Here is a 24,831-nt window from a genome sequence, read left to right as displayed (position 1 = left end):
GACTTGTGCATTATGCGTCTTTTATTTATTTATTTTTTGTATGGCTGGGGTATTTAAAAGACAATCTGGGTGGGGTTCCTTACCTCCCATAGTGGGCAAGGAGGCATTTACTGTGTCTTCTATCCCCCTTTATCTGTTTTCCAACATACTTTCTGTCTTTTTCTTGGAATGAGATTACTTGATTTTGTCCAGGCCCCTGCCGGATACCCTAGCTGGGAGTCAAATGTACCATTTTGGGAGATGATATTTTTTGTCTTGTAATTGTAAATCATCTCTCTCTTATGCACTGTATTGTTTTGTTTACATATTATATATATGATTTGTAAAAATTTGAGTGTATCTCTCTGAGTTGGGACCTGTGCTTGTATCTGGATGAGACTTTTAGTTGATCTCAAACTAAGTACTTTGATAGTGTGCTCTTGGAATATACATGTTTCTTATTTGAACAAATTCCCCTTTGTCTTACCTTTTCTGGGGTGCTTTAATTGTAATTCTAGAACTTTTTCCTACCTCATTTTTTCCTTTTTACTGGCGCTCATGTGACCTTAATGTGTTGCAAGCGCTGTAAAACCCTTAAAAAAAACAACCATAAAACACAATGAGTTGCAGCAATAGCTATTGAATTTACAGTAGCTTTGCTTTGTACCCAAAAGAAACTGAGTTCAAATGCCAAAACATGGTGTGACCTTGAGCAAGTCAACTTGTCCTGCGAATCTTTGTGGCTGTCTGAGTTTGCCCAGTCTTTCCCAGAGATAGACCCTCAAGAAAAATACTCCTCGGGGATGAACAAAGGAAATCGTTAGGTACTGTGTTCTTTCTTGGAACTGTTATTGTTATATGTACCTACATATTCGTATATTACTTTTTACAGTACATAGCTTCTATCTCGGCATCTCGGCTTAGTAAAAAGGACTGATTCAAAGACGGAATCCTGGGTGGGGTTCCCGACCTCCCATAGTGGGCAGGGAGGTACTTGCTATGTCTTCAATACCCCTATATTTCTGTCATCTGCATTTTTTGCGGTCGCAAATGGCAATTTGCGGCCGCAAATATCAGGGCGATCCGCAAATTTTGGCAAATTTCCCAAAATTGGCAAATCGTGGCAAATTTTGGGGAAAAAAAGAAACGAAAACAAAATTACGAAAAAAAAGTGCGAAACTTGAGAAATGTTGCAGCTTTGCCTGGGCCCAAACCAAGGGAAGCTACTCTCTATGGATAATGATCCTTTAAAATCTTTGTAACAACGCTATTCACAGTCATTTCATTAAATTAATAAATGCAGCCTCCTTAAATGTAATAAATTGTCTTTTATATATATATATATTTCTGTATCGCATGTTAATTTTTACTGAAACGCTTAGTTCTCCTCGGCAAATTTTGGTCTTTTTGGCAAATTTTAGGTCCCAATTTGGCAAAAAATGCAGATGACAGATATTTGTTTTCCAATTCCTGTCTGTCTTAATTTTGTCCTGACCCTGGCTGGGATGGAAACAGTCGAATGCAGTGTTATAGTTTTGGGAGATTATATTTTTTCCCCTTGTAAATCATCTCTCTGTAAGGTAATTATTTTTTTATTTTTATCATTTGATTTGTAAACATTTGAGTGTGTTCTTTTCAGTGGGATCTTGTGCTGGTGTCTGGATGAGACTTTTTTAGGTGATCTCAAACTAAGTACACTGATAGTCTGCTCTTGGAATCTACATGTTCCCAATTTGAACTAGTCCCCTTTGTCTTACTTATTCAAGTCCTTTTGATTGTACATCTAGAATGTTTTTACTATCCAATTCTCTTCCTTTTTACTGGCACTGATACTGATATGACTTAAATGTGTTGCAAGCGCCATAAAACCCTTAAAAACAAAAACAAACAAACAAAACAGAGGGAATCATGATTGTTTATACTAAAAGTATTCTATCCATGTGTCTAGTCTGAGAATCCTGTCACCATGTCAAGAGTTGTAAACTCAGATTGTAACAAAAGGCATATCGCAGGGTAGGATTTTTTGACCTATAGTCTTCTATCCACTATTTGTTTTCCATCTTGATTTCTTATGTAATGACATAAATTGTTTTAGTTCTGGCTCTAGCCAGAGTCCTTTGCTTGGAGTTGGAGGGAAACAGTCAAAATGTACAGATAAGTTTTGGGAGATGATATCCACGCCCCCCCCCCCCCCCCCCCCACCTTGTAAATCAACTCTGTTAGGTATTTATATATTTTATGTTTTGAATATAATATGATGGTTTGTAAGCATTTGTTTTGTTTTTAAGGGTTTTACGGCGCTTGCAACACATTTAGGTTATATCAGCGCCAGTAAAAAGGAAGAAAATGGGACAGTAAAAAGTTCTCGAATTACAATTAAAGCACCCAAGAAAAAGTAAGACATAGGGGAACTGGGAACAAATAGGGATCAGATGTAGATTCCAAGAGCACACCACCAATGCACCTAGTTTGAGATCGCCTATAAGTCTCATCCAGACACAAGCACAAAATCCAACAAAGAGGAATACACTCAAATGCTTACCAAAATAACAAATATAATATTACATAACAGAGAGATGATTTACAAGGAAAAAATATCATCTCCCAAAACAATAACTATGCATTTGACTGTTTCCCTCCCATCTAGGACTCCGGCCAGGGCCAGGACAAAACCAAGTAATCTCATGCCAAGACAAAGACAGAAAGCAAGTTGGAAAACAGATATAAGGGGATAGAAGACACAGTATGTGCCCCCCTGCCCACTATGGGAGGTCAGGATCCCCACCCAGATTCTTTGCTTGCGTCAGATTGAGACTTTCAGTTTATTGACAATGTGCTCTTGGAATATGTTCCCTCTAAATCTACAATTTTTTGACCATCCTGTTTTCGTTCTTTTTCCTGGTGCTGATTCAGAGGGTATTGAATTCCGGTCAAGTTGTCTTCATCACACAAGTTATCAATAATTTAGCTTAATATTATTATATGAACACAATTATGCCGGCTTTTAGTTTCCGTAGTTACAAACATGGTCAATAAAGAACCCTAGAGTCCGAGCTGTTTTACATTTCAATTGTATATATTTGAAATTTATACTCCCCAGGTTAAAATATTAATTCAGCACTTTGTGGGTAAAAAAGGAACATTGTATAGTTTGTAATTATTATGATCAATATATAATTAATTAAGGGCGATCATTTTAACAACTTGTGAAACGTACAAACAAGACTTAATAATAAAGAGAGAAAGGATAAATATTACCCATGTCATAAAGAAATGTTTATATATATATATATATATATATATATATATATATACAGTAGAATTACTTTAAACCAAAATTTTGGGGACCTTCTAAAACATTTCGGTTTAAAGACATTTTGGTTTAAAGCAAGTTCCCGTTTTGCAATGTTTTTCAAGGGTAGTAACTATTTAAGGAATTTGCTCATTTAAGCGTATCATGGGTTTCCCCGTTAAATGGAGTTGTTGAATAAATGCCGTCTTCATAACCATTAAATGTTTTTTTTTTTTGGTGTGTTTTAAAAATATTTTTGGGGGTTTTCGTTTTCAATTCAAAATTGTTGAAAGAGTTGAGTTCGGGATGCCGTGTATTTTACATATCTCCGTCTTGATCAACTTTTTTTTCATCGACTTCACATAGTATTTTGATTTTAAACTCCAACGTGTAAGCACAGTGCTTTCTTTTAAGACATCTTTTAGTAAAATGCAAAGCTAAAATAAGATCGAATGTTCTTGTGCGATAATTGATAATGAATAACGCGCAGCTACTCAGAGGTGAAGTGAAATGGAAATGAAAAGGCGTGTCAATGCTAAGCTGTCTACTACACACCCCTCTTTTGTTGAAAAGCCATTAGGTTCAAAGGCCTAATTACATAGAACATAGAACTTTCCCCCCCCCCCCCCCCCCCCCCCGTCACACACACATTTAAACAAAGTGGAGATGAAATGGCATGTCAATGGTAAGTAGTCTACCGACTCCCCCCCCCTTCCTTATTCTCGTGTTGAAAATCCCAAAGCATCAACACACGAGAGAGAACATCTCGCTTGCGTGATTTTACACCCCAACTCCCCCTCTTTCCTCATTTTTCACCTGCTAGTCACCCGCTGTCTTCCTTTTCCAGTCTGTGCAATTGTGGTGTTGGCCAAACCCAAGTGCAGTGATTGAAGTGTTTGCCTACCCCCCACCCCACCCATCACCCTCATCTTATACTTACGCTCTTTGTTTAATATCGCCCAGCATTATTACGTGTGGCCACCTTCCCTAATTTTTGAAGAAAAATAGAAAGAGTAAAAGGGAAGGTGCTCTCAAGTTGTTTCGGTTTAAAGAAAGTCCTGCTTAGAAGTATTTCGGTTCATCGTAAGACTTAGTACAAAGATAATGAAGAAACTAGTACAATTTATTAAATTCTTTGCGGTTTAAGGTATTTTTCGGTTTAGCTTCTTTCGGTTTAAAGTAATTTTACTGTATATATATATATTATATATATGTTCCTATTTCTCAATTAAATTTCAATCAAATGGAAAAAACAAAACCAAAGCATAGGATTGTAATAAATTTATCATTTTATTTTGTCATCATATTTATACAGTATTGTCACAGAAAAAAAAAAGTACATACAAGTAAACTTCAATTCTTGCTCAGCACATTTCAAAACACACCCATTACACAACTTACAAACCCTTTATTAAACTATTAACACTAAGTTCCAATACACCTCGGGATTTTTTTAAAAGTTGGGGATATTCAGACTCTACCAAAATTGACTGAGGCACAACTCTTCCCTTGCCCTAGTAATAGTAATCAATAAGAAAATGCCAGGCATGGGGCACAGCGATAAGGTCTTCACTTGGTAAATGAGTGGCACAAGGCTACCATCATATTCATACAGGCCATGCAGTGTGGTCTGAATAAGTTCAAGGCATTTTTATTTTTAATACGGTGACAATAATTAGTTGAGATAAAAAAAGAGTTAACCACTCCCTCTTTCTATTTGAACTATAGTTTTTAAATTTAATAATTCTAAATTTTCATCAATCCACTCATTCAACTCAGGACTAATTTGCTTGCAATTCAATATATCTAATTTTCTAAAAATACACCAATGTCAAGAAATCAGACCAAAAAATACAGGCAGTCTCTCTCAACTTCCATTACCCAAATCGCAAAACAGAAATTACAATCCCATCACTTGGTTCCTGATTCCTTAGCAGAATTCTCTCGTGCTTCCAAATGCAATTCTGCAATAGATTTCTCCCTGCTAGTCCAGTACCAACCCTTGTAATCCTGTCTGTCAGACATCAAGATTTTGACCTTCTTGTCCAGCAAACTATAAGTTAATACAATAAAAAAAACAAACCCAGCAAAATAAAATATTATTTATAAAATTTGGGTGACATCTGTGAATTTTAAAAGTGCTTACAACACTTGTAAGTCATTTAAGTACTAAGAGAAGGACTTTGTGGTCTAGAAGAAGGACAACTGCCTTCATGCCTGTAGGTCCTAGGGTCGAGCCTCACATTGGGCGGTGCAAAGTGAGTCCTTGGAAAAGACTCTCTACTCACATTCTGTAACCGTACTCTAGTGTAAATTGAGTTCCTTGGTGTTAACATCATTTTCTCAACCTTCAAGTTGAGTGGTGCTGTTGTCTTATGACCTCATGTAAAGCGTTTTGAGCATGTTTTTAATAGATATTGCACTTTATAAATGTTCAAGTTTTTAACGGTTAAGATGGGACACAATGCAGAAGGTTAGTGAATTTTATTTAAATGCCTGCAAAACTATTTGGTCACAGGCTCCAAAGAAAAAGAATATTGGAAATACATCCCTATGTCCAGCTCAAGATCATCCAAACTCAGACAATGGCATGAGAGACTCACCAAAGGGGAGACAAGTTCCTAACACTTATACCAAATGAGAGACACGATTCACTCGCTCACTGATCAGACTACTTTCCGCCCTCACGGAAAAGTCTCCAGTCAGGGCTTGGGAAAACCCAACTTATTTCCTCCTCCACTAGAACTGAGTGCCACAGAGAAAGGTACAATAGATAAGATAAGATAAGATAAGATAAGGAAGATAGAACACAATACCGCATCAATGGTTACTTTTCGTTTGGAGGACACTTCTCTGATTGCAAATGGTGTTTCAACCTACCACATCATATTTCAATGAATTTTCTGTTTTCTTGAAAATATGATAGGTGCTAAGGTTTTCTGGGGGTCCTGATAGCTCAGTGGTAGAGCACTCGCATCACACACAAAGGGACCAAGATTGATCCCGGGTGCAGTCGAGATTTTTTCTGACCCTACTGTCCACCAGTGAATGGGTAGCTGAGTCTGTAAGATGTGATGGAAAGTACTTTGAGATAGACTAGCATCCTAATCAAAGGATAGCAAGAAATCGCTACTGTCTGATTCACACTAGAAACTGGGATAACCTCCGGCTCCACGGGCCCAACGGCTCTGAAGGACTACATAATAAGGTTTTCTACATATGTGGGCATCCTTGAGATAATCAGTAGTCGCATGGTGAAAAGCTTTGAACAGAGATATTGACAATTTTAGTCAAGAGGTCAATTTTTATGGAAAATGAGTTCTCATCAAAAATCATTAAATCAAACATTTTTCTACATATTGATGACATATTTTAATTGAATTCTACTCCTAAATATTTTATTAAAATTTTTTATGAAGGTAATTATTATACGTAATATCAACTCTTGTCAACTTTGGAAGTGATTTTCTCAAAATTAGGGTTTCACACCCTAGCCCATGCATATGAACATAACTTCATGAAAAATCACCCGATTTGCTTCAAATAAAGATTAAAATGTTCCGGAGAAATTGGGCTTTTAAAAAATGCAACCCCCCCCCAAAATAACAAAAACTAAAAAAACGCAAAACGAAAATTTTCACCATGGGACTGATTATATCAGGGACGAACACATATATCCAATTTATATTAATGTATGAAATTACTAAGAAAAAGACATGTTGATAATCAAAATATTGATGAAATGTTGCTTCCATTAAAAAACAGCCAATTGTACTGTTAAGCACTTGTTCCAGCAGTGCCGCCAACCCTAGCCCATTAGGATGCGTACAACGGAGAGCTAAAATAAGTAGGATTTTGAAAAAATGTGTACTATCCAGAAAAAAAGGAAATTTCATTAGAAATTTAGGAAAATATAGCTCCGCATTTATGGTCGCATGATCATCTTTCTCCTAATAAGCGACACTAATAACATACAGATGATGCAACTACTCTTTGTGCAGCAACATGCTTTTCAGACTCGGGTATAAATCAAGCATGTTCCAAAGAAATACCAATTTATTGAACTCCCGACACGAACTTCCGGATATCAAGACAAATGAAAGTGATTAATTACACTAGAAAGTGTATGATTAAAAAAAAAAAATGCAATAGCACAAACAACATTCAAGTCTCTATCCCATATGTGGTCCGATCACCATCTGATCCGCGGAAAGAAAATCAAGTTGTATGCCTCTAGTGTCTGCTCTGTCTTCACACATGGTTGCGAGGCTTGGCGACTTACAGAGGGTGTAACAAAAACTGTAAATGGCTTCAACAGCCGATGCCTTTCCATAATTACAGGAGAGGACTACAGAGAAACAGCAAAACGCCTCGACCTGATAACTACAGTGATGAGACGCAGACTCAGCTTTGCACGGCATATCTTACGCATGGACGCAGACCGCCTCCTGCGTCAAACTTTTATTGCCTACTTGAAGAGCTCGACAACTAGACCAGCAGACACTCTACTACATGGGCTGGATTCTATGCCCATTGACGAAATTGTGACTCAAGCCAGGAACAGATGTGCTTGGTCCCAATATGTGAATTCCCTGTGACCGTGACACTTTTATGCTGATGTAGCATAGCACCTTATAGGTGCCGTACTAATGTACAATGCAACTCATACATAATACAAAAAAACAAAAAACCCCAAAAATATAGAGAATGAAAAATGCTTATGATCCTTAGCAAAATGCGTACCATAATGAAAATGGGTTAGAATACGCATTTTTTACATCAGGTTGGCAGCACTGTACTAGTACTTAAAGCGCCTTACAAAATAGTGGCCAGAGTAATGCGATCATTGTCATCAGTCTAGTCTCTCTTTATGAGGCTATGTGGTCTAGTTTCGCTTTCGGATCAGAAGGTCCTGGGTTCGAGCCTTGCTCGGTGCATAGTTGAGTCCTTGGAGAGGGCTCTTTACTCACATTCTCTCACTATACTCAGGTGTAAAATGAGTACCTGGCCGTTAACAGTGTTGTCTCTGTTGGAAAAAATTCTAACACTGCCTAACAGGTGCCATGTCCCGTCCTAAATGTTAAATGTTGCTGTTGGCTATATTGTGTTATATAAAGGCTCAATTTTTTTTTTTAGTCTAGTCTCTGAGCACAATAATCGTTTGACCTTATAGGCTGTCTATCGAAAGAATATAAATATTAGGCTCATGGTTTGTCTCGGGTCACAATTAACTAAAACAGATTCTTACTTCCAATATCGTTCTTCTCTCCTCTGGTGCAGGTAGTGCAGTGTCTTTTCGTATTCCTTCTGTGGTGGTTGGTAAACGTATTTGGCTAGCCATCTCTTGATGGGGCTCTGAAGTGAATGAGAAAGAAATCAAGAATTCTAGGACAACTGTTTCGTTTATTTGTGCAAATTATTTTCTTTTAATTTTAACATATGCACACATATTTATATTTCCACAGTTTTACCATGCCTATCTGCATCACAACGATTGATCTCCATCCCGATATGAGTGAAGCGAGTACTCTACGAACTGGTGTATTGGAAACCCAACAGGCCTTTTGAAAGTGCAGTAAAAGAATTCAGTCTGAGCAGAGTGTAAGACTTCAGGGACTTGATAATATGTTATATCCATTTCCACTTTTGGATATCTCGCTATTACAGCAAAAGCAATATTTTAGTTTTTGGTTATTTATTGGCGCTTTAGAATTGTTGAGAATGTGTACACAAGAGCAAACAACTAAAAGAAAAAGAAAAAAAGAAGAGTATTTTTGAATTAGTTTAGCTTCATAAATTTTGTTTTCATTACGCCATGTTTGGTTTAAGGATTTAACTGCATACAAGACTACATTATACCTGGTAGTACTCCCATTCCTCTGGTTCATAACCTTCCTCAATGTCTGAAAGAGTGGCAGGGCCTGAGAGACATTAAAAAAAAAATTAAAAATTAATGACACTAGTTGAGTAATCACAATTTAATGCAAATTCTTAAATATTCATCCCGAATCATCGTAAAAATAAAAAATACGGAGTGGCTATTCGTCAGTACTGACCCCCAGGCGCTGGCACCTGCGGGTCAGTACTGACGAACAGGCACCGGCATCTGGGGGTCAGTACTGACTAATACTATTACTAGTATTGATGCCAATTGGTCAGTTCTGACCTGGCCACCGGCGTTGACGGTACCAAAATTATGGAAAAATGCCATTTTAAAAAATAACTTGCTCTACGACAAATAAATCAGCATTTCCTGTCCCATACTAGTCGCAGGGAAGCCCTTGTTTTCACTAAATCTTTTTGTCGGTTTACGTGAGATTTGTTTAATAAATATATCATTTAATTAAACAAGTGAAATTATCCCATCCTGAGAAAAAGACCAAATTTGGTGTTGATACGCCAAACTGGAAGCCCTATATTTCGGTTCATCCAACGCGCATGCTCACTGCACTGATGCGTGGCGCCAGAACTGAAAGTGAAAGCTCTTTCATTGTCTCGTCTTTCTTCATTCCTGTCATTTGAAATTCGGCTTGCTCGCATCTTACTGAGACAGGAAAAGTAGAAAACGGTAAGGGCTGCCTGAAGCAGGTGATCGTAAAATACTAACGAAAGAGTGAAAATGAAAGGCTTCGTATGGGAACAAAACAGACAATGGACGTTTCGGGTACAAACCCTTCATCAACACAACAATACACAAATAAACGTGGAAAACAAATAAAATATAATGAAAAATAACTTGTATCGTCTGTACTCAATGGTGGTTGCAGTATGAATGAAATGTTAGCGTGGGTAGAGGATAGGGTGCCCGAGGGGGGTGATCTGATTGATAAGAAAAGGTCAGCGTCAGGGAACAGAACCTTCCAGAAAATAATGGAAGATAAAAGACATATAAGTGGTAGTAGTAGTAGTAGTAGTAATAGTAGTGAGTGGTAGTAGTAGTAGTAGTAAGTAGTAGAAAGCTGTAGTGAAACAGTAGGGAGCGAGGTGAAAAAGTCACGGCGGAGGTGGGGTTGGGGGGGGTGTGGGGGGGGGGGTGTGTTGAATGAACGAAGGTCGAATTTTCGCGAAGGAAATACGAACGGTCGGATGGCTGGCGATGTGATAGTAAAGTGGAATATAGATAGATAACTATGCGATTACGTGCTCTCTGTGTGGGATTGCTTACGTTGGTGAGACCGGAAATAGGCTGGGTGACAGATTCGTGCAGCACTTGCGCGACATATCGAACTGTGCAGACACTTCAATCTGCCGGACTACTGCGATGTACAGCGTGTGTGTGTGTTTAGTTTTTGCCATTCGGACACTTCCACCCGCCGACGTAGGGAAACTCACCTGATCAAGTCGTTGGGAACGCTGACTCCACGCGGACTCAACACCAGGATTGACCACCACTAACCTCCACTTCGTATCCCGCTGAGCAACCACCTCTTAGTCAATACTATCTTTGAGCCTTTTCGATGTCAACGTCACCCATATTCATAACCACTGCTGCTCTTACTGCTGCCACTACAGCTACTGCTGCTGCTACTAATACTACTACTACTTCTACCACCACCACCACCACTACTACTACTACTACTACTACTACTTCTACTACCACCACCACCACCACCACTACTACTACTACTACTACTCTCTCTCTCTCAGTCTCTCTCTCTCTCTCTCTCTCAATTCCCCCTCTCTACCGGTCCGCCCCCACCCCCCCCTTTTTTTTTCCTTCTCTCCCGTCTTTTCTATCTATCTATATTCCACTTTACTATCACATCGCCATCCGACCGTTCGTATTTCCTTCGCGAAGATTCGACCTTCGCTCATCCAACAACCCCCGCCCCACCTCCGCCGTGACTTTTTCACCTCGCCCCCTCCAGTTTCACTACAGCTTTCTACTACTTACTACTACTACTACTACCACTACAACTACTACTGCCACTACTACTACCACTACTGCCACTGCTACTACTACTACTACTACTACTACTACTACTACTACTACTACCACCACCACTAATATGTCTTTTATCTCCCACCCATGTCTTATTGTCCGTGTTACGATTTAAGAAGCCGGACTTTAAAACTGCGTTCACAAGTTCAGTTATTTTCAGTATATTCTTATAATAATAACAAATAAATTAAATAAAATTCCCTTTATTCATGGAAAATTTGTATCTAGGGTCTATACCAAGAGAAGGCTGGAATAACCTAGGCATCAGCCGCAGTTCAGCGCCACAAGTCGAGCTAGGGTGAGGTGACTAGCTCAAGGTCACACAGAGCAGCGGCGGCGGTTGATCGAACTCGGTACCTTTTGGGTACGAAGCAAAGACCGTACCGCTGAGCCACGCTGCCCAAAAATAGAATAATCTATTCGTTATCAAGTTTCTCCTCCTTTCCGTTATTTAATATCATTATTATTATTATTATTATTTTGCATGACAAAAAAAAAAATAATTAAAAAAAATCCTCATCAATAGAATGGACAAAGTATTATAAAAGAATCGTAACAGGAAATATTATATAACACATTTTCCTCTATTTTTCTTTAAATTAAGCTATAACGAAAATATACGGGGAAAAAAAAAATAAAAAAAAAAAAAAAAACAACAACAACAAAAACCCAAAGAAATAGAATGGACAACATAAAATAAAAAAGAATCTTACGGTGGCTTGAAATAACGAGTCATATCGTTGCCCCAACGGCATCTAACGCGTTAGAAATCAAACTTATCTAAGTGACCAAGTGTTACTGTGTGCCATCGGATTAGTTGGCCTGAGAGCCTGGAATTTTAATTGTTTTTTTTTTTAAATGGTATACTTTAGGAAGTGACGAATAAGTGCGAAGAGGTCTTTGCACTGACGAACAGGTCCGATGTTTGTCAGTGCTGATCAATGGTGGGCGGTGGCACAGACCGAAGAGAGGTTGTCTGTGGGCGGTGGCACCTGTTGTTCAATACTGACCAATAGACACCAGGTTATTGGTCAGTACTGACCTCCAGGCACTGGCGTCTGTTTGTCAGTACTGACCCGCATGTGCTAGCACCTGGGCGTCAGTACTGACCAATAGCCCTAGCCTAAAAAATAGGCAATCATTTTCTGGATTGCTGTTGCTACGTTTTATTTTACCATTGAAACTAAATATTAGGTATAAGTATATAAGGGAAGGATATTCAGGCCAGTTGGGTTCGTCCTTCAGAACCGAAAGTCTCATTTTCATGAAGCCAGAATATATTTGTTTAAAGATTGCTAAAGTAGAAAGGTTTATTTATAAAAATACTCAGCCTTACCTTCAAAACCATTAATAACAATAGGAAATGAAACGGAAGCTTCAATTTATTAAATGATGAACATTGTCGATGAAACACCAAATTCTTAGCAAAGGTGCTTAAGTCCTGTCATTAAAAAATGTATAATAGCTTTTTAAGATTTAAAACTTACATTACATAACAATTAATGATGACAACAACAAAAAACAAGTGTTTTCATACCTATGAAAATGTTAGCATATCCAATGACGGACAACATAGGTATCAATCCCAACAGAACGTAGAAATGCTGAAAAAAAATTAGAAAAAAACAAAGGAAGCGAGATCATACATCATAGCGGTCAACTGCCTGATAAAATTGGGACTGAGGTGAATATTTCCTATTGAAAAAATATAATTTAAAAATTGTCAGAAAACTAAATCACTCTATAGCATAATTAAATACAAAAAGCATAAAAACAAAACTCAAAACTTACAAAATCATCCTTGAATCTGTTCCAATCAAATCTGGAGGGGACAATAGCCATTTTCTTTTCATGACCAGCATTTCTCACACACACTGAAGTAATAAAAAACACAAAGTATTCAAATTCAGCAAGTGTATGCACAGAACTGTAAGCTGAATATCAAAAACAGTCAAAACTAAGGGGTCAAAAGCTGTGAATTTGAGATGGAGCATTGAATAAGAATAAAAGAAATTTAAATAACAAAGGCGATGAAGAAATTGAGTCTAGAAAAGAGGACCTACAAGGATCTGTGCAGAAAACAGTCAATAAGTATCCATTATAAAATAAGAACTTCAGAAAAAGAACAAAAAACGCTTTTAAAGAAACAGTTCAGATTCAGATAAAAGCTTTCTTCCGCAGACAACAAAAACAAGGAAACAGCGATATAGAAAAACAAACTGGTTTTAGAATTGTCATTCTGTTTTTTATTGCTCCCAAAAATCCCTCCCCCCATCCCTAATCCTTAGCAATTCAAATTTCTGACCCCTAAGAACTTTTTAAAAAGATCTCTTTTCTTTCTTCCCACACCTTTTGCAAAAAAAAAAAAAAAAATCCAACATGGAAAATAGGTCGCTGGTAAAGATTGCAAATTAAAAAAAATGAATATAACAGTTTTAAAACAGGACAAAATACAAAACATGGAATTATTTGGACTCAAAACACTTCCTCCACCTATAATAAAATCAGTTAAAGGTCAATCTACATAGATGACTGAAAAATCTTGGCAAATCTAGTTGGGAAAAAATGATGGCAAATAAAACAGTGCAACATCTCTATCACGACATCGAAGAAAAAATATGTTGCTATAGCGAAGCACCCAAAAATAGCTGTGACAGGAGGGGGATAACGTATTTGACTATGGCTGTCGTCATTTGCTTGTTTCTGCTTGAACTTTGTCAGCACAGGTGCATCGACATAAGCATGTCGGCAGTTGCTGCTTTATTTTCTTTTCTCTGTGGATCAAACTTACGTTGTTTGAATTTCTCTCCATTCTTGAAGACCATGGTCAAGTTATGCAGAATCCCCAAGACCCGTTCGGTCCATATGTGAGGCAAAGCAAGACAAAATGCTAGTTTAGTTGGAAGCATTCACTCACTAGTCGTCGGCTGTGGTAATTGCTCATGCGCCAAATTAATATAGCCAGTGCTTCCTTTTCAACTTGATAGATTGTGATATGTGGACATTGCGACTCATTTTCGTGCTAATTACCGCCAGTGATACGGATAGTGGGTCAGTAGTGCAGTTTTTATAACTGAGGCATAGTCCATTGGAGTGGTGCATTCACTAGCTGGTCGACCACCTACTTAACGTGCGCAATGTGAAGCGCCAGGTAAACTAGGCGTTGCGTCACCTTCTGAAAACAATCACTAGAACTGATCTGGAGGGGCCTTGATATCATTGGTCTGTGAATCAAGTGTTTTCATAAGATATGACTACAGGATTTCTTTAGTCGGAAAGCAAACGTTTTCATGGGACCAGAAATTTTGCCTTGACTGTCGACTTGAAGCTGCCAATTACCGCAAAATCGATGTCGCTATACAGGAGTTTTAATAAAATGCATGTCGCTCTGAAGAGTTTAAAAAACAATTAAAAATGAAATATAGGGGGAACAAACAGGACTTACAAGTCCCATGTTGCTACAGGACGTCGTTATAAGTGGGCTGCATTGTAATAAAAAATTCCAATTGTAGCATTCAGTTGGTATGAAAAGCACTGTGTGTGAATCAATTTTTATGAAATTTGGCAGAGATATATTCTTCAATTAATTGTCTATTGGTGTATCAAGTATAATCAAAATGTATCTATAATTTAAAAATTCTTATAATTAAAAAATTGATAAAATTTTTACTTCATTCATTCATGAAATACACACTCGTTTTATTTAGTGTTGTGTCATTTAAAATGGGCACAATATTAGCCAGCTATGTTCACACCAAATAATGCCATGGTGACCAAAACAGTAAAGGATCAGAAATAAAGTTTTAAAAATCGAGTTTCACCTAAAAGTGAGTCTATCGGCGGCCTCTGGACTGGCGTTATCAAAGTGCCTCTTCTATAACCTAAAAACTTAGTGGATGACTGGACTGAACATGTCAATATAATAGAGACTATTGAAAACAATACGTTCACTAAATGAAGAGAAAAAGTGGCACATACAGTAGATTATCATAGAGAGTGAGTGAGTGTGACTGTATATCTAGATATAGATCTAGTCTAGCTAGATCTAAGATAGATAGACTAATCTCTAGACGTGTGAATTTGTGTTGACTGACCCGACTAATCTTAGTAGAGTGAGAGGTGACGATAGAGTGATAGAAAACGCCACACTTTATGCCTTTTACCTTGGCCTATCAGCGGTGATTGTTTCCTCAGTGAAGTAGAAACTATTTTGGAATTTTGCATAATTTGGCGAAAGCAAACTCTCGCCGACGGTGACAGTAAACTCATCCCCGTCATTGTTATTGTTTATGTCTTCATGAAGTTTCAGTCTCCAGCCTGCAGCAGGCGAAAAAGATAGTAACCTTGAAAACAGGAAATACAACAGTCCATTATTTATCCGGTGAATAGAGCAATCAATATCTAGATACAAAATAAAAACAAAAGAATAAGACATTAAAACGATTTTAATGTAATTAATTATAATAAATAGCTATCGAAAATTGAATATTTTGTCATTGAAATTCAAGAAGATTAATATTCGTTTGCAAAATTATCAGTTGCTATATAAACGAAGAATGCCTTAAACGAGCTCTCATAACAGAAAGATAGTTTTAGGTCAAATTGTAAACATTTTCCTGCATTTCGAAGCCTCTGCTGTTTTGGTTTTATTTAGGCATGGCGAATTAGAAAAGCAAACCGTGAGGTGTTTTGTAGACAAAATTTTGTCCAAATACTGGCGGTAGTTAATTAGTCATTCTCATTTTACGGGGTTAACATTAAAATCTGAATTGCCATTCATCATTCCATTGCAGTGTCAGTTGGCTCATTTATTTATTGTTTTAGTTTTCGGAGGCTTTAATTTTACTCAGTCTAAACTCTATTTCTATGATTAGGATATAAACAACTGCTGGATGGTGCAGAATTGCTACTATTTCTAAGCCAGGCCATATCCGTCTGCTAATCATTGCATTTTCATAAGATCCTTGACCCCACTGATTATAAATGGGGCAAGGTGTTTGAGGTCTGAAATTACACAATAATTTCAATAATTCAGTCGTGAACATCACCTACCGGGACAAATAATAATTTGTGTTTTTTAACGTGATATGGATCAAGTTTTTTCGTCTCTTCATTTTTTACTTAAACTTAAGTCTCACCAATAATGGGTCGATTCCTTATATACTTCTCCTACTTTGGAACTCGCTACAGGTGAGTATAATCAGATAAACACCAAGCTGATTTGTACAATGAAAATGTGATGTACCTACTCGACTGTGTAACTGTTGTCTCTTTGTTATTGGTATTAGTATTCTACCTCTCCCATGTTTTTGAGTCCCTGCTGTCTAACCTTGTTCATCAAAATGATAATATGGAATGATTTACTTTAAAAGTCTTTTAACTTATATATAAATGGATTGTCACTGTAACAATAGCCTTCTAGGGGAGATAATTATCTTTTGTCTGTACGACCTTAATTTTTTTGTTGGTATCTGCTTGTACCTAGCATATCATTTGCATTTTTTCAGTGGTTTACAGAAACAGATACAGTTCGTGAAAGGAAAACAGATTCCCACTGTTCAAAGTGCTCTTCAGGTGTGTAATTGATATATGTAGTAAGATATAACAATAGGCAAAGTAAGGGTTTTAGTTTTAAGAAGTGTGAGTGTCTCTTAGGGTTTTAAGTGTGATTGTCTCCCTTTTGACCTTTATTCAGCTTCATGGGAAAATTTGTCTTAAGGGATAGTTCAAGGGAAGATTTGCATATCTCTGTCAGGCCCTAGTCACAGTGCAGCGCTATAAGAGATCCAGTGCAAATTGGATTCGTCAATGCCACTCTGCTTGGTGGGTAAGACTTGAACTCAGTGCCTCAGGATATGAAGTAAAGACCACTTCCACTGTGCCACACTACCCCGAGATCATTTTAGCGCCAATTATACGAGGATATGACTTTCAAAAGAAAATGAGTTCACAGGGCTTTGATATCCTGCTAATGTGGTGTGACATCAATATAAGCGTCAATATATCCGCTCTGCAATGTAATGGTGTGAGATTTAATTCTTGAAAATTGTGTATGATTAGGTAGCAGACAAAACTGAGAGAATTAGATTTGGATTTAAACTGAGATGGCAAAACTTTTAGTCATTACCGCATAGGTCAATTCTTTCAAGCAATATATTGGACGACATAGAATCAACTGGGAAAATTCAAAGTTCCAAAACACGTAGGGCATTGTTCTATAGCACAAACAAGACATATATTTTCCTCTTAAATAGATGACAAAAAATAGCATTTCTCTGACAGATGGAAATACGAATTAAAAGGCTTTGAAATTCACCTTCTCATGTAGTAATGTATAAGATAATATATTTAAATAAAAAGTCGCAGTAAATGGCCCACATACATCGTCAAGGAATTTAAATTTGCTATCAAAATGCAAAATTGAAACATCAAAACGGCTTAAATATCACTTGCATTAACATTCTTAATATGCATAATTCAAATAATCCTAATAGACAAATTTGAAGCTTTATCAAGGACCATCATTTTAAAATGTGACTATTCACAAAAATTATTGTTTTATTTTTTGCATTTGTAAAGCTTCATTGAAGGTTAGTTTGGTTTACTTAATGATTTTTAAATTTCCCAGGATGCAATGAAAAGACTTAGACCAGCAAATGATTTCAAAATTGTGCTGTCTAGTCGTACTGACAAAGGTGTTCATAGCTTGAAAAATACCTGCCATGTAGACCTTCAATATCCGTAAGTATTATTTGTTTTGTTTTTCTAAAATTAATCCATTTTTCCTCATTATTTTCCTTCTCATTATTATTATTTTTGATTTTAATAGATGAAATAAATCTATTAGATTATCCTATAAATTGTTTACCATCTTTCTTGACTTATGGCTGAAAATTTTGCCAGCTCAGTTAAAATCCAAATCTAAACTAATTCTCTCACTTTGTCTGCCACTTAATCATACACAATTTTTTAGAATTAAATCTCACACCAATATAGTGTAGATTGGATATATTGACAATGCTTATATTGACATCACACTACATTAGCATGACATCAGAGTCCTGTTATTTTTTGCTATATAACTTGTATACAATGGTGAGTCAAAAAGTAATGAGACAAATCTACTGAGTTTATTTATTTTAAATGTGACACCATATTTGGCTCAATTGAACTTACACATGTACTCTTTAAAGTGAATGTTAAAAATTGTAATTCTGTCAAATTTGACAAATTTATGACAGTTCAAAATGGCTGCCCCCATGGATGTCTGTCATCAACAGAAAGCTGTCATTGAATTTCTTGTTTTCGAAAAAGAAACCTCAAGTTACATTTTTATTCGCAATGGTAAAGTCTATAAAACTCCAGCATTTGTAGCAGTAGTGTTTTAGGTGGGTCGAAGAAACAATAATTGGAATGGCAACACCCCTCTTCCCCAAAGACAAGACCAAAAACTTCAAGGTCAAAGCTGAGAAGTCAGCTGGAAAAAATATGCCAACAGTGTTTTGGGACATTAGAGGAGTAATCCTCGTTGATTTCCTACCACAGGGAGCCAAGATCAACTTTGAAGATACAAATAGACATTGAAGCAACTGAAAGCAAGAATTTGTTGAGTTAAACCGGCTTTGGAGATGGAACAAGTATTGTTTCTTCACGAAAATGCCCTTCCACACACATGTGCCAGGAAAAGGGAGGTAATCGCATCATTTTGATGGACAATGCTGTCTCACCCTCCTTATTAATATTAATTCACTAGACTTGACACTTTCAGACTTTCATTTTTTGGTTTGCTGAAGGAGGCAATGAGGGGACATCGCTTTGAAGGGATGAAGAAGCCAAGACAGTAGTGAAAAATTGGCTCACAGTACAGTCAACTCAGTTTTATGAGGTATGGATATATGACCTTACAAACAGGAGGACTGTGGCTAATAAGAGAGGTGGAGATTATGCTGAGAAGTTGCATTCTACTCGTCCAATGCCAAATTTTAATTTGAGGTATATTGCATGGTATTGATTTAAATTGTCTTAAAATAATAAGCAGAGTCTCTTACTTTTTGACTCACCCTCGTATAAAGATCTTGTATATTGATACACATATATATATATATATATATATATATATAGATATATATATATATATATATATATATATATATAGATATATATATATATATATATATATATATAATCAGTCTAATAAAAATATCCCCCCCTCCCATTAAAAACAATTACATATTATTATAATTGGCTATTAATATCCTGCTGTTAGGTAAAATGCAATGCCCAATGAAAAAGGAGATATCCCACTATGAGACAAAATATCAGCCAATGAAAATGAGAGATCATTGTCCACTGACATCGTGTGAATGAAAATACAGCCAAACTGCTTCCAACATGATGGCTTCCACAAGACCAAAGGAACAATCCTGCCTCCTGTGTTGTACAAGTCACAATGTCAAGAGCTTTGAAACCTTTTAGAATGACTCAGTATCATTGTGCTACTTGACACAGTGCCTGGGGACTACATCGCTATTGATCTACACATGAAACTATGAAAATGATACCTTTGGCCAGCAAGCAAACACCATGGTGGTTGATTAAGCTAGCTTTTTCCCAACTAAGGAATGCACCTCAATGTATTGAGGTCAGCAGTGAAGTCGAAGTTCGACGTTATTGTTGCCAATGTGACGAGGATGTCTGATGCAGAGTGGGATGAGGATTCTTCACTATTGGAAACAGTTTTCAGCCATTCTGCTATAGTATCATCAAAACAAAATGCTGCTTTTGCACAACATCTTGAGGGTGCTTCCATATTTGACTTCATTGTCCTTTATGATATATGCAATTTGTATTACTCAAAAAAAAAAAATAAATAAATAAAAGATAATAAAATGTTAAAGTAAGTTTTCATAAAATTTTTGCTTTTTTGTTGTTGTAATTTCAGGGAAGAAGGCAAAGAGTATGATCCCGATGTTATCACGAGTGTGGTAAATTTTGGTCTGGAAAAGGAATTACACGATATCAGGTGTGTTTAATCAGTCTCTGATTATATTAAAAAAGAACAAAGGATAATAATGGATGGGTAAACCAAAAAAAACAAACAAAAAAAAGCCAAAAACACAAAAACAAAACAAAATATTTGCGTTATTTTTTTATGGTATGGATTTAATTTCACAAAAAATAGAATGTCACAAGCAATAATGATTGAGTCAGTCAGTTTTTATAAAGAAAAAATATATGAAGAAGAAGCTTGTGACCATTTACTATTGTTTGGCTCCATGCATGAACCTGATAAGCCACATTTTCTTGAAAAAGGAGTTAATGTGAATAATACTAGGAAATATATTGGGGAAAGTTTCTTTACTGATTTTTGTCAAGTTGGTTTATCAGTTCCATTATGATGTGGGTAATCAGGTTCATTCACTGGGCCACAGAATTGCATGGTACCTTTCGGTTTGGACATCATGTTAGGCGATAACTAAATTGCAGGTATTTTGTTCTGCTCAATTATATGAGTTTCATAAATGACCATTAATGTCATCAGAGTACTGGAAACTCGACGTGTGAATTCAACATTTCACGCAAGACTGTCTGCCAGAGAAAGAAAATATGTATACAGATTGGCCCATGCTATAGAACCGTTAAAGTCTGAGGAGGAAAGGTAGATATACATGAATGGCTGTAAGTCAACATGAACATATTTACAGGTCTGATAATCGAATGCAAGAATGAGCTTGATTGTCATGAACAATATTTTTTATTGGTTTGAGAGTTTTTGCCATTGCAACAATGAGCCCATAAGAATTTGGGTTATCAGAGCTGCATGTTCACATCGTTGTAAGTCAATTTTAATTTTTTTTTTTCTCCAAAATATAAATAAAAGAACTTTGCATTACCTTTTACCTTTCATTCATTTTTATCATTTTAAAAACCCGCTCTGTTTATTTCTATTATTATATTTCTAAGTAATGGACTCATTTCACGATTTGTTTGTTTTAGCTGCAGAATGATTTAAGTCTTTAAGATTCAACCCGACAAAAACCGACAACGGCATAATATTCATGGGCGGGGTAGTCAAGACTGGCCTCAGTAAGTAAAATCCAATCGTTGTGAAGGAAATGACAGGCCCTGTCACTGCCGCAGGGTGTTTTCAGCTTTGATTTTTATAAATTTGCCGACAGAAAAGAAAATACGTTTCAGAAATTGCGATTTAAATCCTATTTTATTTGCGGGTGAAAATCATTGACATTGCACTTTGTTTGGTAAAAATCGGTAAAAAATTACGACTTTGGTGATGAAAAATGACTTTGAAAACCATTATTGTAAACTTTTAAAAATATTATGAATAATTTATAACTCCCTTATTTGTGGATCGATTTTGTCATTCGAGGTATCAATTTTATTGTAATAAAGAGATAGGAACTTCAGAGTTATTTTTTCTGATGTGAAATTGTTACTTTCTAATTTTAGCACCAAGAAAAATAGTCGGTAAATAAATTTGTTACACCTCTTTGATAGACCACCGGGGTCCATTCGTGTAGAATTGTGAATCAAGCATCTCAAAGTCTTCGACCAATCACATGCTATCTATCCAGCTGGCAGAAACAAAGACGCTTCTCCCCGTCGATGTATTACGCTATTGTTATGCAAGGAATATAACACCTTATGGAGTAGGCCTAAAAGCTAAAATCTAAAAGTAAAAAATATAATTCTGAGGAATTTGAAAGTCACATTGCTGAAATCAGCTTGAAAAAAGAAGTACATTGGTCTTTGTTTCATAAAAATCGGTTGAAAACCAACTGTTTTACGAATAAATTTGATTTTAAAAATTGCTTTAGTTTATTTTAGCTTTTTTTAGCAACTTTTTTATTTATCGGCCGATTTTCTTGATTTTTATATCATTCTTTATATCTCAAAGAGACGAGATCAGTGATATACTTTTTTGTTTCAAATGTAACTAGAACATAATTTGGCTTTTTTACCTATCGACCATGCCTGGATAATTTATTCAACAACGTGGCGATGTGACGCAACTATTCCATGGCCGTCTTCCACTGCATCGATGATGATTCAATTCATTGTTGACGGCTGTTGACACGTGAGCTTCCAGAACGACCAATCGTTGACGGGTCAAGATGCTCAGTAGCCAATCGTTCTTCGGTCAAAAAACTTATGAACTCACGAGAACAAAAGTTTGAAATTTGGTGATGGACGGACCTATGAAATCGTTTCTGGGCGGAGTTTAGCCATGAGTGACCGTAGAAAACGAAAAGGCGACTACAGATATCAAAGAGTAGGCTTATATCATCAAAGGATGTCTACATGATTGACATGGCCATATAGGGAACTCATTATCTACTCCCCCAAAAAGAATCTGAACACGAGAGGGTTAAGCCAGAGAAATTCTTTGTTATACATTTTATTATGTATTGAAGTTGCTGTCTTTGTTTTTATTCATTATTTATAAGACCTCGTTCTGTTTTTATTTAGTATTTAATAACCCTTAATATTTATTTTTATTCAATATTTATCAACTTCAGTCTAGCTCGCCTTGTTATTTTTCTTTTGTTAAATTTGTCCTATTGAATTATTGATTTTTTATTGTATTCACTGCAAAGGGAGGCAATGGTGTCAGAGCTCAAAAAATTATTCCATCCCCGTTATAGATACCCTCATCTACCTGAACGAGACCCGTTGCCGATTACAGATGTTTACAAAGTGAAAACCTTCAGGTGTGGAATTTTTAATGTTTATTCAAACCTTCATGATAAATATCAGATAAGTAATAATTAAGTCAAGAAAAGATATTGAAAGATTATTACCTCATGCATATTCCTTAAGTAGTATTCCTGATAAATCCATTGTTAGAGTGCCTGCTTCAGATAAATGGACTAGTAACAATCCTGGGTGCTGTTAAGATTTTTATTTCTGCCCCCCCCCCCCCCCCCCCCCCCCCCCCCCCCCGTCCATCCAGCAGTGATTAGGTGGTTTGATGTGTTAGATTTGATGGGAATATACTTTTGTCCAATCCAAAGGGTTGCAAGCAATAATTATTATGCTTTAGAAACCAGGATAAAATCCGGCTCCAAGAGTTTTATGACTCTAAAGGACTAGATATCTTTTATTTTGCAGACTGCAGACTCTTTGATAAAATTTCATTTCAGTCAACAAGTTTGAATGAGATGCATTAAAACATATTTCAAATCCAGTGTTAGATGTGAATTATGAAAGTAGACCAAAGTGCTGTCTTTCAACCCCCCTACATTAAGTTCATCAGTATGGAATAAAAACTTTTTTTTTCTTCCTTATAGCCAGTGTTTTGATACTGTTACTGTTACTATATGAAAAGAATAGTCTTTCTTTAGAAACATTTATTAGGAAATGAAGTTTTACAAGTTTCTCATAATATCTGTCAATGTCTAAACCCAGGTAGGCCTACTCAGTCACACTTGAGTCAAGTCAGGACATGTGTTTTCAGTGCTTTTCTTAAGACCGCAAAGTTTGAACCAGAATTTTAAAAATCATTTTCACCATCCAACCACTGACCAAACTCAATATCACTTGACTTTTATTACAATATGAGATACAGATACAACTTAGTCATTGATGTCTTTGAATCCCTATCATGGCAAAATGGAAATTTTATTTCAGATGATTTGCTTGGGTAATGAGAGATGAAAGGAGCAGAGAAGTGCCAGAACACAATAGATATTGAAAACTTTTGGTCTTGTGGTATGACCCCTCGCTTTTGGATTGGAAGATCCTGGGTTCTAGCCTCGCTCAGTGCATAGTATAGTCCTTGGAAAAGGCTCGATACTCACATTCTCTTACCATACACAGGTGTAAAATGAGTATGCAAACAGTGTTGTCTCAGTTTGAAAAAAAAAATGTAATATGGCCTAATAGGCATCATGTCTTGTTCTATATGTTAGTGTTACTGTTAGTTCAGTGATCCCATGCAAAGTACTTTGAGCAAGTGTAGTGTATATTGCTCTATATAAAATCTCAAGTTATTTTTGTGTGTTTAAAAAAACCCCCAAAAACTTTGGTGGCGATGGGGAGTTGAGCTTTAGACCTGGCTGGTAAGACATCCTTCAGCTGACCGTGAGACAGACGCTCTCTTTTGAGTGATGGATGGCGTAGACTGGAGAGGGTTTGTCTTGCAGTCAGGTGAAAAGATGTCATACCAGTTAGGTCTATGGTTCAACTCCCCATCGCCACAAAAAATTTTAATTCTCCATTATTTCCTGGCACCTCTCAATTCCTTTCATTTCTTCTTGTTTTTAACATAAGGCCCTGCACCACTCACTTGTCTGATTTTCATCGGAGTAGGTAAAATATAAGCATGAAAGTGGAATGTATAAATGTGCTGCATATTAATATTTTTTCTTCATGATTCTTTCTGATTGGGGATCTTGATAGCTGAGTTGATAGATCACTCACTTCGTACACAAAGGGACCAATACTGATCCCAGGTGAAGTCCAGATTTCTTTCTGAACCCATTGTCCATCTAGCAGTTAATGGGGTAGCTGGGTCTGCTAGACCTTGTGGAAAGTACTTTGCGATAAACTAGCATCCTTTCCAAAGGATAGCAATAAATCGCTATTGTCTATTTCACGC

General features: G+C 36.6%; 2 protein-coding genes across 3 annotated transcripts in view; one reads left to right on the top strand and one right to left on the bottom strand.

The window, feature by feature from the left end:
* Nucleotides 1-4,542: 4,542 nt before the first annotated feature.
* LOC144970706 (NADH dehydrogenase [ubiquinone] 1 beta subcomplex subunit 5, mitochondrial-like) lies at nt 4,543-15,730 on the bottom strand. Its single transcript, XM_078910622.1, has 6 exons — nt 15,377-15,730; nt 13,005-13,087; nt 12,751-12,817; nt 9,131-9,192; nt 8,520-8,626; nt 4,543-5,324 (listed from the first exon to the last, which is right to left on the bottom strand). The coding sequence occupies exons 1-6, from the start codon at nt 15,489-15,491 to the stop codon at nt 5,183-5,185; spliced, it is 576 nt and encodes a 191-aa protein (XP_078766748.1). The 5' UTR covers nt 15,492-15,730; the 3' UTR covers nt 4,543-5,182.
* A 58-nt stretch (nt 15,731-15,788) lies between these two features.
* Nucleotides 15,789-24,831, top strand: part of LOC144970703 (tRNA pseudouridine synthase-like 1) — a 14,380-nt gene continuing 5,337 nt past the window's right edge. The window contains exons 1-6 of one of the 2 annotated variants that reach the window (XM_078910619.1): nt 15,789-16,403; nt 16,721-16,787; nt 17,842-17,954; nt 20,155-20,235; nt 20,755-20,871; nt 22,829-22,942. In XM_078910619.1, coding sequence (XP_078766745.1) covers nt 16,357-16,403; nt 16,721-16,787; nt 17,842-17,954; nt 20,155-20,235; nt 20,755-20,871; nt 22,829-22,942 — 539 coding nt within the window. In that variant the 5' untranslated portion in view covers nt 15,789-16,356. The remainder of the gene's footprint in view (nt 16,404-16,720; nt 16,788-17,841; nt 17,955-20,154; nt 20,236-20,754; nt 20,872-22,828; nt 22,943-24,831) is intronic. The other variant, XM_078910620.1, reaches the window with a different exon arrangement.

Source organism: Berghia stephanieae, chromosome 4 (genome assembly GCF_034508935.2).
Source record: "Berghia stephanieae isolate SIO BIC M18660-M18661 chromosome 4, UCSD_Bste_1.3, whole genome shotgun sequence".
NCBI classification, from domain to species: domain Eukaryota; kingdom Metazoa; phylum Mollusca; class Gastropoda; order Nudibranchia; family Aeolidiidae; genus Berghia; species Berghia stephanieae.
Note: the sequence above shows the minus strand (reverse complement) of the source record. Positions and strands in the feature narration are given on the sequence as shown.

What these genes read in the sequence shown, in the direction of transcription:
- LOC144970706 (XM_078910622.1), bottom strand. Translation starts at nt 15,491, where the DNA reads ATGACGGGGATGAGTTTACTGTCACCGTCGGCGAGAGTTTGCTTTCGC. An exon ending in ATATGCTAACATTTTCATAG is followed by an intron (nt 9,193 to 12,750) that starts GTATGAAAACAC and finishes AATGTCTCTCAG; the next exon opens with GCCCTGCCACTCTTTCAGAC. An exon ending in AGAGAAGAACGATATTGGAA is followed by an intron (nt 5,325 to 8,519) that starts GTAAGAATCTGT and finishes ATTAACTTATAG; the next exon opens with TTTGCTGGACAAGAAGGTCA.